The sequence below is a fragment of the Zootermopsis nevadensis genome, unplaced genomic scaffold, assembly GCF_977971745.1.
Source record: "Zootermopsis nevadensis isolate Lab colony 2312 unplaced genomic scaffold, Znev_1.0 Znev_ptg000024l, whole genome shotgun sequence".
Lineage (NCBI taxonomy): Eukaryota > Metazoa > Arthropoda > Insecta > Blattodea > Termopsidae > Zootermopsis > Zootermopsis nevadensis.
Window position 1 is genome coordinate 5,205,086 of NW_028259156.1, and position 16,868 is coordinate 5,221,953.

Sequence of the window (16,868 nt, forward strand, 5' to 3'; positions counted from 1 at the left end):
AACCCAAACTGCACAGCGAAAAACTGGTGAATGATATCGAAAAACATTTCAAGATCAATTAATAAATTAATTAGAAATACGAAGCGGGCTATTATGATTAATAGTTGAATTTTTTGAACTTACAAATATTACACGCGTTAAGGAATATCACGTTACAATTTAATTATTGTACACGTTTGTTTTAAACAGCTAGTGGAAACGTACAAATTCCGGAAACTGTAGTAAGGTGTGTCTACAGTTAACGGTCAGTCAACCAAGCGAACCTGGGGCAATATGGACGCAAGCCGCGCGAATGACGAACTGTTCAAAACGATTAGCCTCTAATTCCGATATTCATTTCGTGTCCTGGTTCTTCTTAGTTTCAGGTGGGAAGAAATTACAAATGTTTCACTAACTTTCACCTTTATATGTATGTCAGCATCTAATTTTATTAGATTTCAGTAACGTCAACCTAACTCTGACAACACATATTCCGCAAACTCATTCGTAATAAGATGATGATTACGAGAGCTCCGTGTTGTAGTAGAAGTTTAAATCTGGCCGTCTGTAAATATGTTTTTCTTTATATCTGTACTGAAGCATATAAATACAAAATTCAATTCTGAAGTTTAGGAGAGCTGTAACGCACGGATCGTGGATTCGAAACCCGTCCGACGATTTTATGTCGGCTTGTTGTGTTCTGTGTAAAAAAGTGATCTTGTGATAAGCCAATTCCATTTCCAAAGGGTCTTACTAATTGTAGAAGTAACACATTTTCAAAACTAATTCTGATCGGAAAAAGGCTAGACGGGATAGAATTCGGATAAATTTAACTTTGTCAAAATTTCCGCGGTTAATTCTGTTTCTGAGTTCGCATCTCACTGCGCTTTAAAAAATTATTTTGACAGAATTCTTACTTTGTTTCTTTTATCACCTGATTTTATTTATTTATTTAGTGTTCTGTCTGACGACAGGTCCATATGACCTGGATCCTTCCATCCTTTTCTCGGACTGGGACCTGTTCATATACGTTATTGGCAGATGATCCAGAAGTGGTTTGCCATTGCCTTCTTCAGTGTGTGAATGGGGTAATTGTTGGGATGCCACGGAGAAACCGGGGAAGCCCCCGGAGGAAAACTCCGTGTTGCTTAGACCACGGCCTTGCCCAACACAAGTTATAAATTCGGGCACCGCCGGGAATCGAACCCGAGACCCCAGGATTACAAGGCCAGCGTTCTAACCGCTAGATCACCGTGGCTTCATATCACTTGATACCTGAGTGAAAATAATGCATAAATTGCATGTCATAGTTTTCTGATATCTGCTATTTATTTACAGAAACATACGTAGAAGCAAGTATAAAATATTTCAAACTTGAAACATAGAATTTTCTGTCTTACTCAGGAAAGAAGTAGAACGCTTTATTCCTTTCCTTTACAGCACAACATAAAACTATTAATCTACTTCAGTACAGCCAACGCCTACAGAGGTTTGTAATAACAGCACCTGAGTGAAAACGTCGTATGTAACCCTAGGGCGAACATAAATATGAGATGTTATGATATTCAGTTAATATATTTAAATTATTTGATAGCATGCCTTTGGCAGTCGTAACAACAACAACACTAGTTCTCCGGTCTGTTTGTTTGTTTGTGGGTTTAAAGGCGCGTCAGCTTCTACCTAAAACAGCCGATTCACAAAGAAGTGTGATTAATCTGTATTATTTGTTCGCATTATGTTTCTTCACGAGCAATTATTTCGTATTTGAAACATAATTTCAGACATTTTTTGTGTATAATTACCAAATATATCTCAGAGGATTTTTAACACTTTGAGTATTATAATTAACGTTTAATGAATTTGTAGAACAAATCTTCGACTAAATTTTTACATGTGGAAAGTTACTATCTATTGGCGGTACGGCCGGGGTTCGATCTCTGGTAGTGGCAATAATTTCTTTCTTCAGTAATTCGTCCAGACTAACTCTGCACCCAGGATAGTTTCCTGTGCATTGGGTTCAAACTACTATATCTCAGGTGGTAAAATGACCGGTGAGATGTTAGCCACTTACCCCCACATAGGACCGAGGACGATAAGAATATGTGGAGGGCAATGCTTAAGCATACGGAAGTGCTTTGAATGTACCTTTACTCTTTATACACTTTTAAGTCAACTGTCTGCTGCATACGCACAATGCATATTTCAAAGGTTATGAAAAGACCATGAAACTCAAAGCGACAAAGAGATTGTTCAGATGTTATGCACCGTCATTTGACGTTACGTAACTCCGTAAAATAAGCATTATATTGTTCACTGTTCTTTCGCTGTATAGAACTTTCTACAGTTACACTGAGGAACAACAATACGTAATGTTTATTTTAAAGTTTTTTTTATTTCAGAGTTGATTCTTAGATTATTCAACTACGTAGTTTCAACTACAGACACGTTTGAGATGGTAACATTATCGAGAATAATGAGCAGATGGGCTAGGAAGTAGATGTGACCTATTTTAAATATGATGTGCAGGCATTGTCCTGAAACTGTGAAACTGAAGGGATTTAAGATTGGAAAATGCCTTGTTACGTCTTTCCTTTATACAATTGTATCCTATAAACAAGTGTTTCTAAATATATTTGGAAATGTTACTACGCCTGTGTTATGTATATTATTCGTATTTTAGTGTTTTAATTTTAGAATTATAGCAAGGAATTATAATTTCCAGGGCAAAGGTCACTACTGAAATAAATTATAAACCTATAAAATGTAATCCATATTACTACTGTTTTATTAAGATCCATTCAAATGCTACTCCTCTCTGCTCCTTGGTATCCCAACTGCAGATTTTTAAAGCATAAACTTCCAAAACCTTGTAAGAATATTTTCTCGCAGCCAATTTATTTTAACCCCCCCCCCCAATTTGATCATCGTACCTTGACACAACTAACTGAAAATTATGCCACATATAAAACTTTCTTCTAGATATTGAACACTAACAAGAGCATATATTGAATTTCAATTAATTTTTCATGTTATCTGTTTCTTTTTACGTGCTTCAAACATATGTCCCGGGTCAGAAATACAGGGTGAATCAGAAATTTGTTTACAACCTTCGTGTGCTTGTTCCAGGATCAAATGTAAGAAAAAATGTTCCTATGAACATGGGGTCGCAAATGTTCCATTTTCGAAATAATATCCAAAAATAAGTTTCAATTAATTGATTTTATATCAAAGTGAATCCAGCTTCCAGCAAAAATCTTCAATCCAATTAACGTTTGGGCAGGAATTGTTGGCGACATGCTTATTGGTCCACACATGCTTCCATCGCGTCTAAGAGGACCTTCATATCGGCGATTCTTAAGAAGACACTTGCCACGTTTCCTTGAAGATGTGCCACTGAATACAAGAAGACAAATGTGGTTTATGCACGACGGAGCCCCAGCACACTTCTCCCATCGCGTCAGATATCATCTCAATGAACAGTACCCTCAGCGATGGATTGGGCGTGGTGGCCCAGTAGCATGGCCACCGAGGTCACCGGACCTGACTCCATTGGACTTTTAACTGTGGGGTCACTTTTAAGTCCGTCGTAAATGCAACACCCATAAGCCATGAAGACGACCTATGGGAACGTGTGCAGTTGATTCGAGGAAACCCTGGTGTGTACGAACGAATTCGTCAGTCTTGTGTACGTCGTGCTCGGGCATGTGTGGAGAATGGAGGAACAACCTTTGAGCATCTGTTATAAAGAAATATCCCTGTCCTTATACTTGGCAATAAAGGTCTACATTGAAACTTATTTTTGGCTATTATTTCTAAAATGAAACCTTTGCGACCACGTGTTCATAGGAACATTTTTTCTTATTTTTTGATTCTGAAACACGCACACGAAGTTTGTAAACATACTTCTGACTCACCCTGTATATTTCCTACAAAGACGAAGGTGAAAAGTTTAGTAAATTGCTGTCATAGAGTTATTTCATTAAAATAGTGCTCAGAAATAATATAATAAATATTAATGACCTAGATTAATTGGTAAAATTACTTCTGAAAAGTTGGAAGACCGGAATTTGATTCGTGGTAAGGGCAGACTTTTCTCTTAGACACCGCGTCTATATCGGCCCAGGACTTCTCACTCTCCTACCCAATATGTACCAGGGGCCCTCTAATGGGGATTAAGGATGATGGAATATAAAACCTACTACTTACCTCCACCTACTACCAATTTTAGTGAAGCATGGAGATATACATCCACTTCTCCATACGTCTTCATGGCGCTGTGCTTAAGAAAAGAGAGAGCTTTATTTCACTGTTATCTTATAATCGATATTTATAAGTTCAACTTACGGGTTCCTCGACTCTCTTCGATGTCTACGATAATATTCGACTGCCCTGTCTCCACTTCGCACAGTCCTGAAACAAGAGACGCGTATGTTATATACGACAGACATACAAAACCTTATCATAATTGATTTCCACCAAATGCTTCTATCTATCTGGCGGAATTTTGAACTGTATAATTCACACATTTAATCTTTATGCAATATTTGGACAGAAAGTGGGGCAGAATTAGCTCAAGATTTTGCATCGTCGCCCTGTAACAATTATATAACATACGCCGACAAAAATCTGGTTTGTTCCTACTATCGTACAACGGTCGATCAATAGGTCTAAATAAAATAAAATAAAATTAAAAATCATAAACACGATTATAGTAATGTACCTTTGCTAATTAACCTATCATCCGCCAGTTCAAAATAAATATTTTATCGAAAACTGCATTTTATCAAAGATCTAATGTCACTCAAAACATTAGGATCCTCCGTAGAAAAATATTTTTTTGTAATACACTCTCAGAAATATGATAAGTCGCCATATTTATAATAAATAATTAAAAATACTGAAATAAAACAGATTTAAATGCCATTATATAAGACTGTCAACAACAGAAATCGATTATTTTATTCAAACTTCACTCATGTTAGGAGTAAAACGGCCTGTAATCCATATTATCATTGGTCACACTTTTTTCCGCAATACACATCTTACGGAAACTACGTTAGAATATGTGATGATGGGCAGTAAGATATAATTTTTTTTTAAAAGGAACTCAGTGGGCCTATGATTTAGGAAGGGCAGTGCACTTAGACGCCAAACTTTAAAAATGAAGGATTGAAATGAAAAGCGGTTAAGAAATGTGATCCGAATACTAAATGTTACAAACTTGGCTCCAGTTTATAAGTGGGAAGACCAAACTCGATTTCCAAGACAGACAAAACCCGTTTATGCTCTGGTAACAACAAAGATAAAGGTTATATAACTCATTAGATAGATCTATAACCATTTGTTTCACTTTGAACTTCCCGACAATTTATCAGGCTCCTAACCAGTGGCAAATGCTCCTGTCTGACCAGAAGAGAACAGAAAAATTACTACAATTTCAAGAATATAAAGCGGAATACTGAACAAGTGACAAATACAAACATTACGTACTTTTATACTGAATTTAAGTGTTGGTTTCTGTTGTATGAGCAAATTAAATTGTAAAACTTTTTTTACCTATTATGATAATGATCCACAAACTTGGAATTTAAAAAAAAAATAGCATTTGTACACACGACAAGAAGCACAGAAAATCGACCGATTAATTTGAAAATCAGCGAATTTTATTCCTCACGGACTGACGCTAATTTGTAATGAATTATATTCCAGTTCATTTTACAGTAAAATTAACATCATGAAACTGCTTACAAACGCTACGTAAACACAAATCTAACATTAATGATATGTTAGCTTGATTAAATAATCTCACTCGTGGCCAAAGTATCAATGAACGCTATCGGCCCATTTCTTATCACAAGCAAAGAATTCTTGTTTGAAATTTATTTAAAAATTGTGTACACTTCCTACGAAAGGAAATCTACGTTTTTAAATTACTATAATTATTAAACAAATGTAGCTCGAAACAATTCTAAAATCAAAATCCATGTATCACAATTCTTCTAGAGAAATCGGCAGTCGCTTAGCTGTTAAAGATATTCCTCCCATTTTATGGAACAAGCAGATTCATTACAATTAACACAAGATCCAATACTGAACCACATAAATCTAGTATACAGCGTCATATTTTACAACTTTGTGATAAATTTTAAATTAACATCCTATCTAATAATCTTAGATCTCCAAAATATTTTCTCGTTTAAGGCTTGCAGATGTTAAAGTTATTTGCATTTGTCACCCGACAAACACATTAGCTACATGTCCGGCCCAATTCACCGTCCTAGATGTGGCCATCCCAGTAATATTTATCAAATAAAGAATAAAAAATAACGCAATGGAATTTCATAAGACTTAAACGCAGAAAATTTAATGCAAGAAACAAGGTAATAAAATTGTGTAAATATATATGCTGTAATATATATATACAGAATTATGTAAGGTAATATAAATTCTGGGCAAATAATATTACCTGAGGAGGCTTACAATATCTGACGCCGGCATTAAAAAAGTTTTACGATCAAATTAACGACAGTCGTAGTGTTACGTTATTTCTGGTAAAAACTCGTTTTGCCGAGTTCTATAGAAATACGTGTACATAGTAGGCCACGGACAAGCGAACAGACAAGACATTTAAGAACTTCATCACTGATATGGCCAGTATCATTATTTCTTTGACATAAATTTCTTTATCAACGTGATGTGTAAAATAAATTGCGAACAGGCTCTCGCCTGACTTTTCCTTACTGAGTCAATGCTTATTAAGTTGTTCTAGAATAAGGTCTGTGTTACTATGCACTAGGTAAATCCCTGTTTATTAACAACCCTCACAACTTTACAATTTCGACTATACCAGGTGCTCTCAACACCTCGAGGCCTAAGGCCTGACTACCTCTCTCTTATCGAGTCATGGGCCTCCATGGATAATTTATATAAATTAATTACAGTTTATTTAAAATGCTAGACAAACAGATTCAGATGTATAATTAAATTACTTTTTTAACAATTTTGTTTATTTGTATTTTTATTATCTATTCATTTAAAATTACATAAATGCCGTGTAGCACTATTTACTTAAATTCCATAAATATTACGTGTTAAATACTTTTTTCCATGTAGAATCATACAGCATTACAAAAGTGTATGTGTGCTGCACGAAATATCTGCAGACCGCAGATTGTAAAACCAATACTGACATAATTATGTCCCGTTGTTTGCAGCGGGCTGTTCTCCTAGTATCAAATGTAAATTTATCTATCGACTATTTTGTTTTCAATATTCGTTTCTCCACAGCACATATTCAAAGATTATATTTGTCTACTAATAAGAGAGCAAATAAACAATAATATCACCAAATTTCATCAGACACTACACATTTTATCTCCTTGTATATTGGTTACAGTTAACAGAATCTAGCTTTATCAATGAATATCTTGTAAAATTCTGTAGAGAAACGGGCGTCTAAAACAGTGGTTTTCAACCTGGGGTACGCGAAGACATCTTAGGGGGTACGTGAAATTTAAGAAATATATATTATTTTATGATAAACACTGAATAATCAGTAATGTAATTTATTTAATTTATTTTAGATGTAGATTATATACTATGTATAACTTGAATTATACACCAACAACTTTGGGGTTACAAAATTGAACAGAAATTATATCTGGGGGTACGCGAAGACATCTTAGGGGGTACGTGAAATTTAAGAAATATATATTATTTTATGATAAACACTGAATAATCAGTAATGTAATTTGTTTAATTTATTTTAGATGTAGATTATATACTATGTATAACTTGAATTATACACCAACAACTTTGGGGGTACAAAGTTGAAGAGAAATTATATCTGGGGGTACGCGAAGACATCTTAGGGGGTACGTGAAATTTAAGAAATATATATTATTTTATGATAAACACTGAATAATCAGTAATGTAATTTGTTTAATTTATTTTAGATGTAGATTATATACTATGTATAATTTGAATTATACACCAACAACTTTGGGGGTACAAAGTTGAAGAGAAATTATATCTGGGGGTACGCGAACAAAAAATGTTGAATACCACTGGTCTAAAAGAAACTAGTATATATAAGGAAATTAATTCTTCTTGTAGATTCAATGAATCGTTTACATCAAAAGTTGAGTGTCTAAATTCTGAATTCTTATACCGTGAAATGTACAGGTGCAGAAAAAGTAGAAGATTTAATTTCTGAAATCATAATAAATTAAACTAATGTATCTGTTCTGGCCCCACGTGGATACCTTCGCCTGAAAGAAGCTAAATTGAAAAATTAGGAGCTGCATTTATTTCCTCGACGTGCTAGTGTGAGGATAGCTGTTTATATTAATGAAATACACGCTACACGGGGTCAGTCATTTTGTACCACTACAGTTTATCTGTGTCAGGTTAAAATAATTTATTCCCGCCAGATTGGTACACAGTGGGTGTTATTCTCTGGTGTACCTGCAGCGTAAAATACTTCTATCAAAAGCGCTCACGAAGAAACACATTCTGAACATTGTATACAATCTTGTTCTACAAAGTTATGACAGACAAACTGAAATATGAAGGTTACTTTATATTTAAACAATAATAAATTCACGTGTAAAACTGAACACTAAGAAATGCAACCTTGTTCAACGACTGATGTTTTTGTCAAATTTTAAATATACTACACAAAACGGTAACCATATTAATCAACAAAGCTAGTTTGGAATGGTTTCTACGTACCTTGCTAATGTAACGTAAATCCAAATTACTACGCAGGTCATAAATATTAAAAATATTTATTTAGTAGGTTACCATTCACTGCTAACGAGACACGAAGATTAACAGCTTCTAATCCCTTTAAAGCCCTGGTCATTAAGATAATACAGAATATGAGGAGCATACTATTGTTTTCTTAATTATACGCCCATACGACAGATCAATCAAGATAACATCTCACTTATTTGTGTATTTAACGACGCTGTCAGCAGTTCAGTCTACATGTCAAGTAATAGATCAAATTAACAGTGGATTAAAGAGGATCTGTAAAGAAGCAGTCGTGGTCTGAATTAAGACACTAAACCAGAACTTTCTCGGAGAGACTGAGGGAAACCACAATTTACCATTCAGGTTAGCCGGTCCCCGGTCTGATATTCAAACCAGAAACCACCCATTACATAACAGGAATGCTAACCACTCAGCCATGTCTTTGGGTTCAATCACATCTTCGCTGTATATTTATGTAAAATCCACCCAGCCTCGTATCAAATGGGTACCGGGGTCCTTTCCCGGGGATAAAGCCGGCCGGGGCGTGACGCTGACCACTCACCACCATCTAGTGCCGAGGTCAAGAATGAGTAGGAGCTATAACTCCTCTCCCCCCAAGCGCCTACATGGCGTATAGTGGGACAGCTTTATTTTACTTTACTTTAATGTTTTACTTAACCTTACACTTACAAGCAATAACCTTCATTATTCACTACCTCGAAACTACTTCAAGAACTGTGACCTCATTTCACAGTTCAATTAATCATTTTAAGCCCAGTGGTAATTACCATAACCTGCATGTACCACCTGCTTTAACAATCAGTAACTCTTGAATTTTGTATTTATGGGTTCTGTATGATTCTCAAGGTAAACAGAAATTATTTCCTTAAACATCGTTAACAAGTTGGTATTTGTAATGATAAAGTGTAGTGGTTTCTTTGCGGTGCGGACTAAATGATTAAATATAATTTGGCCCTCGGTTCAAAGGGCCAGAGAATCTTACCATATTATTCATAACAGCCCGGATTCAACCCCAATTGTCGCCAATAATATAAAATGTAATAAAAAATCTTCAATACAATTAGAATCGATCACTTGACAAGAATACAGCTACAATTCCATTTTCTGGGGGGGTTTAGATCTATTGGTGATGCTGTATTATTGCAGTTTATTCAAAGTCGCGATGGCTGATGACATAGCTTTTATTATCAATCATTAGAAATACTTCTATAAGCTGCCTAATGGTGGCAGAATTTCCAAATCAGAACTTTCTACTGTCTAGTGTCATTACTGAGAACATTTGAGCATCTGTGAGGTCAGCCCAACATTCATTTAAGCAAGCAAATTGTTATATATAAAATATATGATAATTAAGCAATTGTAATAATTTTCTCACCTCTATAAGTGGCTGCAACTTATTGGAACTGTATTAAAGTATTAGTTTATGTGTCTGAGAGAGGTCGAGGACGGTAAATTTGTCTTTAATTACGACTTAATTAATAATTATTGAAGGTAATAATTCTCATACACAAATCTTGCAGGTATATAGGCCTGCCTAAGGGTGAACAAATAGACTCAACTACCGGAATGTTCAGTGAACTTGGCCATGTTTCGTTTCCACTGCAGATGAACTGTAGTTTACAGCCATGTCCGCTAGAGTGTTTAATAGGTTCCAGTCATTATCGCGAATGTGTGAACAGAACTGTATGCAGTTCTAGTACAGGTGTTTATACAACATGCATTACTCTATACCTGGATAGACAAGCAAACATTAGGTGCGGTGTTGTTAAACAAATATACGTTTCTCTCAGAGACAATAGACGTAAGAATGGTTCACTGCAGGTTTTCCGGCTTTTACGAGATCGTCCAAGAAGCATATTCTGTTCTGTAGTACTCAGATATTAAGAAACTTTATATGAAGATGATTTGAAACTTCACGAAAGTTCACAAAAACAGATCATCGAACAAAACATCAATGCATAACATAGATACAAGCTGATTAAGATTATTTATTTTAATCCGTCTGATCACAATATTTAAAATTTCTTATAATTAAGATAATAAAATATCATATGATATTTTATTATCTTAATTATAAGAAATTTTAAATATTGTGATCAGACGGATTAAAATAAATAATTGTTATAATATTCACAATATGACGCAATTACACTATCTTATGATTAAGATTGTAAATTGTATTGAAATCATGTTATAGGCCTGTACGATTAACAGTTATTGACTACAGCCGATTAGCTCTTGAAGAGACGATAAATGGGTACTGCATTTCAGTCAGAAAATGATAGAGACCAACATTGAAGATACAGGCGTACAATTATTTATGGTTTAGTTCATTTAGCGACACCTTTAATACATCAGATTACATATTATCGAGTGATTATTACTAATAAATATTAATCCAAAGAGATTTTAAGGAAGCAATAATGGCATTATTTAGAACACTATCTCGGAATTTGCCTTGACAAGCTCAGCAAAACCACGACAAATAGCTGGAAATATAACATTCTACTTAGCGACATTTCAACCCTAAACTTCCTGAGTGAGTGGTAGCCACTTTACTATGATTTTCGGTCCTAGAAGTAGATGGGAGGAAAATATATCAAAAACAGAACTATGGGACGTGACGATGAGGAAGGCGTTCACTTGGATCACGTTGATGTCAGACGGAGAGTCTTAAAAATGTTTTGCTGAACCTTTGATTTCTATAAAAGACGGGATATCTGAGTAGCTGTATCAGCTTCTCATAGACTCCGCTAAAATGATATTTTAGACACAAAAGTGAAAATCGATTTCTTTAAGTTCATGGACGCAAATATTAAGGAATAAGTAGCAAATATGAAGACCGGATATCGTGGACATGTTTTCAATTGTAGATCGAGGGTTCGGATGCAACAGTTCTTGCCGCTATCAGTAAAGCTTTCCATTTTCATCAGCGATATCATCACCTTCTGGTCTGTCTGATGATCATTTTAACATTACCTAACTCTTCTATTAAGTTAATCCCTTCTGAAGTTCACTACCGTACTATCACAGTGGGTGGCATCTTCGCCCGAAGCCCGATTACATTCTGAACACGCAATTTCCGCTTTGGCCTTCAAAGTGTATAGGAAGACGGGCCGAAGACCTGTTATATGTGTGCAATGTCTTCTTCGCGACGCAAAATAAACATTTCCATTCTGCTTAAGAACTTGTAATTCAGTCACCAACAGCTCCTTTGACCCATCGCCTTCAGGTTTCATAGATTGGGTTCATCTCACGCGCGTTCGCTAAACTGCGAGATTTTATTAAAATTACTTCGTCTGTCTATCCGTCCGCGTGAAACAACTCGAGAAAGAATAAATTGGTTTTCATAATATTTGACAGTGTGAAGTTTCACGAAAAAGTGTAGACACATTTCAATTTTCATTTAGATCGGATAATTTTTGCGACCACTTCACATAAGAATGAGCAGGGATAGCTCAGTCAGTATAGTGACTAGCTACGGGCTGGACGACCTGGGTTCGATCCCCGACGGGGGCAGAGGATTTTTCCTCTAGCCTCTGCCCACCCAGCCTCCTATCCAATGGGTACTGGGGTCCTTTCCCGGGGGTAAAGCCGGCCGGGGCGTGATGCTGACCACTCACCCCCATCTAGTGCCGAGGTAAAGAATGAGTAGGAGTTATACCTCCTCTCACCCCAAGCGCCTACATGGCGTATAGTGGGACAAACTTTACTTTACTTTTTACTTCACATAAGAGCAATTTCTTAACGTAGCAGTAATGTTCTTTCATTTAAACGGCATCAATAAAATAATCTATATAATGGTGACGCGTTATGTTTTCTTTTAAGTAGGGAATTCATTTTTAAACAAACTTTGTTTTTCATAGAGCTGAAATTCATGGTTCGGTACGGTCTGCATAACTGACAATAAAACCCTGCCTCTTACGTCTGACACAGTCCTGTGTGCGTGTGTGTGGTTATTGTTATCGTGGAAATTTATTCGTTTGTTTGTATATAAAATGGGAGCCTACAGACATTTATTCGGTTCCCGGTTCAATGTTATCATTAAATAAAAGTCCAGTTTCCCGACGATACCACTAATTATGATTATCCCCCCTGCACAAAACAGATTCACGACACTGCACAACATACTTCAGATCTTGTTCCTGGGGCCTTTCCCAGTCAGAATTGTCATCTGAACTTAGGTCCGATTCAGAACTGTTATGGAACAATGGATATTGAAATTCAATATGATACGTATTTTACGAAGAACATTAGTAGCTGTATGCAACAAAGTAAATTCCCCACCTTTATATAACCCGAAGAATGATTATTGTGTTCACATGAGCTCACCACCGATACCTATCCAAAGCCAGATGAATCCAGTTCCACAAACGACCACACTTCCTTCAAATCTATTTTAATATTATCCTTCCTTCCATCTGTGCATATATCTTAAAAGTGGCGTTTTTCTTTCCCGACAAAAATTTTGTAAGCATTTCTCATTGCTCCCACGCGTACTACATGCCCCTTTCCGTGTCATCCTCAGTGATGTGATAATCCTGATAATATCTGGTGACAATCACGAATCACAAAGTTCCTTAATGTTCGTTTTTCCAACCCCTATCAAGTCCTCCATGTTAGTTCCAAATATTCTTCTCAGGAGCCTATTTTCAAACAGCCGGACTCCATGTTGTTTCCTTGACAATTTTACTCATCCATACAGAACAACATAAACCATAAATAAATAATAAAATGGCGAACAGATCTAAGTACGCACATTAATAACTTACCAGGTTTCGCAGATACCGGGCGCAATAAAACTGCGAACATGAACATGGACCAAAGACAGGGCCCACACTTCCTCCTCGTCATAGCGGAAGCCTATAATAACAGAAATTGCGACATTTTAGAGGACAAAATCTGGACTGTCAAGTAAATGAATGTTCGGCGTCTTAAGATCACAAAACCGCATACATGTTTTAGCTGATGAACAGGCCTGTACTATCATGGAAATTGAACATCAGTATAATTTTTCGAACAGCTACAAGCCACGTTCAACTTTTCAACTTTTATTTAATATGTTTCCTCTTTTTAACCGCATGTGTCGAAGTTTTTTATTTACTAGAGCAGGGCGCTCCTTTCGGAGCTCCTAGGGAGGGTTGGTCAAGTTTGTAAAACGCCACCAACCTTGTGTAAGAAACTAAACTAACCGCCACGAATTGATGGTTAAAACAATTGACCATTGCTTTTTGAAATCTTAAGTAACACGCAAAACTAATTCCCTTTCGGGGGGGTTAGTTTAGTATCTCATTCAAGTGTTTTAACCCCTGAGTAAGAAACTAAACTAACCCCCTGAATGGGGGGTTTAAACACTTGGCGAACCTCCCCTCTGGGGGGTTGGTTGCGTTTTAAATTCTTGAGTAAGACACTAAACTATCCCCCTTCGGGGTGTTAATTTAGTGTCTTATTCGGAGCACTTTCTCTAATCTGATTTTTTACTTCTTTATGTCGCTGTTCAGAGGCCAACTGTTCTTGGTCAGTCAGCTTTCTACGTCCAGCCCCACCCCTGCAAATTTTCGTCTGATTTTTTTCCCCTTCTGTTTTTGTTGAATACGTTTTTCTACTTTTATCAATGTAAGTCTTACTTCGCTTTCCTTCATTTGTTAAATAGTTCTGATGTTTTAGTTCTTTACCTCGCTGTTCACAGGCCAACTGATCTTGTTCAGCCAACTTTTTACGTCTAACCCAATGCATACATATCTTCGTTTTTTCTCTTCTATTCTTGGTGAATAAGTTTTTCTACGTTTATCAATGTATGTCTTCCTTAGATTTTCTTTATTTGTTAAATATGTCTGATGTTTTAGTTCTTTACGTCGATGTTCAGAGGCCAACTGTTCTTGGTTAGTCAACTATCTACTTCCAAACGCACCCTTGTAAGTCTTCGTTTGTTTCCTTCTGCTCTTGTTGAATAAGTTTTTCTGCGTTTATCAATGTAAATCTCCTTTCGCTTTTCTTTATTTGTTAAATAGGTCTGTTGTTTAAGTTTTTACGTCGCTGTTCAGAGGCCAACTCTTCTTGGTCAGTCAACTTTCTATGTCCAATCCCACCCTTGCAAATCTTCGTCTGTGTTTCTACGTGTGTCGTTAATATGGTTTCGTTTATAAATGTAAGTCTTCTTTCGCTTTTTTTTTCTGAAATAGGTCTGATGTTGTAGTTCTTTACGTCGCTGTTTAGTTGCCAACAGTTTTTGTTCAGTCAACTTTTTACGTCCAGCCTCACCCTAGCAAATCTTCGTCTTAATATCGATCAAATGTCAGTTTTCATAATACTTTCTTAATCGTAATATATCGAATGAGTATCAGTTTACCTTGTTGAAGTTGTTAGAGTTGATAATTGAAATAGTTGATAATTGAAATAGTTGATAACGTCTTCTTTCACTTTCCTGATGTTTTAGGCCAACTGTCAGTCAATATTCAAGAATGCGACGTGCTGCTTCTGATGCAGAGATAATGAGACTGGATTGATAGATTTTGTTGTGAATCATTATTTGTTTTCTAGGCATTGTTGTGTTGTACTCGGCATTGTTGTGTTCCACAACAATGCCGAGTATAAACAAACATAAGTTGACATTGTTGATGGCGTAATTTATTGATGACAACGAGGAATCACAAATTTTTATAGTAAATAGTAATAAAAGATTAATTTGTTCTATTTGTTGGACATTGGTAGAACTCCTTGGATGAGTGATCAGCCCATCGCAAGGCCTCTACCTATACAAACACAGAAAGACGCGGAAAAACATCCATGCCTTGAGTTAGACTCGAACCCACGGTCCCAGTGTCCTAGCGCACGAGGTCCATGCCTCAGAATGCGTGGCCACTGCGACCGGCCCTCAACTTTTCAACAACAAATTTAAATTATTTGTTGTAACCTAACAACGTTTCTTAATTGGTATTATTTTAAATGAGTCACAAAATATTAACGGACGAATTAAATAATAGTTGGCATAATAAAAAGTAAGACTAAAATTAATCTACGAAATTCCTTATACTACTGGATACTGGGAACGACCCGTTCTTCAAGTGCCTGAGCACTGCGGGTCCCAAATTTTCGTTAGCTTTGATCTATAGACATTCGGTAGGAATCCTTGGACGAGACGAAATTCCTTATATTATTATGCATATATATGGAATTATATTTATGAGTGAATAAAGCATGTGAATGTTGTAAATGTGCGTCTGTCCACATTTATTTATAAGGGTAGCCAGACTGGCAACACTGCAGAATGTACCTATCGTTATAAAAGAGCCGACCGGTGATGTTTCGACCAGGGGCGATAAAGGTGCGCCCATGGGAATCGGTGTGGAGCGATGCAGCTTTATACAGACAGAGGAAGCAGATATGTGGAGCAAGAGAGCATCACACTCGGGTTTGATAACAAATGCTTTTTGTTCTTCCTGTTGTACTTCATCACATGCTTTGTGGATTTGATTGCGCCTTCAGAGACATTATGCCGTGCAGTCGCGTAGAATTTGACCGAAGTTTAAAGACCCTGATGATGAAGGCAGTATGACCTCTGAAACGTTGGTTAGCATCGACCAGACTACACAGCGCAACAACCCAGAAGACAGAAATCTTCATAGCGTAGATAACTTAGAAAGAATCGCCCTGATGACGGAGGCAGTATGACCTCCGAAACGTTGGTCAACATCGACCAGACTACACAGCGTAACAACCCAGAAGACAGAAACTTCATACTAAGAATCGCCCTGATGATGGAGGCAGTATGACCTCCGAAACGTTGGTAAACATCGACCAGACTACACAGCGCAATAACCCAGAAGACAGAAATCTTCATCGCCCTGATGATGGAGGCAGTATGACCTCCGAAACGTTGGTTAACATCGACCAGACTACACAGCGTAACAACCCAGAAGATAGAAATCTTCATACTAAGAATCGCCCTGATGACGGAGGCAGTATGACCTCTGAAACGTTGGTAAACATCGACCAGACTACACAGCGCAACAACCCAGAAGACAGAAATCTTCATCGCCCTGATGACGGAGGCAGTATGACCTCCGAAACGTTGGTTAACATCGACCAGACTACACAGCGTAACAACCCAG

The 16,868-nt window shown here is 36.6% G+C and overlaps 1 protein-coding gene across 3 annotated transcripts in view; it reads right to left on the minus strand.

Moving 5' to 3' along the window:
* Nucleotides 1–16,868, minus strand: part of Cad99C (cadherin 99C) — a 141,149-nt gene that overhangs the window by 49,692 nt on the left and 74,589 nt on the right. For 2 of the 3 annotated variants that reach the window (XM_087354822.1, XM_087354821.1), the window contains exons 2-3: nucleotides 13,530–13,620; nucleotides 4,324–4,389 (exon numbers count right to left, since the gene is read on the minus strand). In XM_087354822.1, the coding sequence (XP_087210948.1) occupies nucleotides 4,324–4,389; nucleotides 13,530–13,611 (148 nt within the window). In that variant the 5' untranslated portion in view covers nucleotides 13,612–13,620. Of the gene's footprint in view, nucleotides 1–4,323; nucleotides 4,390–13,529; nucleotides 13,621–15,106; nucleotides 15,126–16,868 lie in introns of those variants that run through there. The other variant, XM_087354823.1, reaches the window with a different exon arrangement.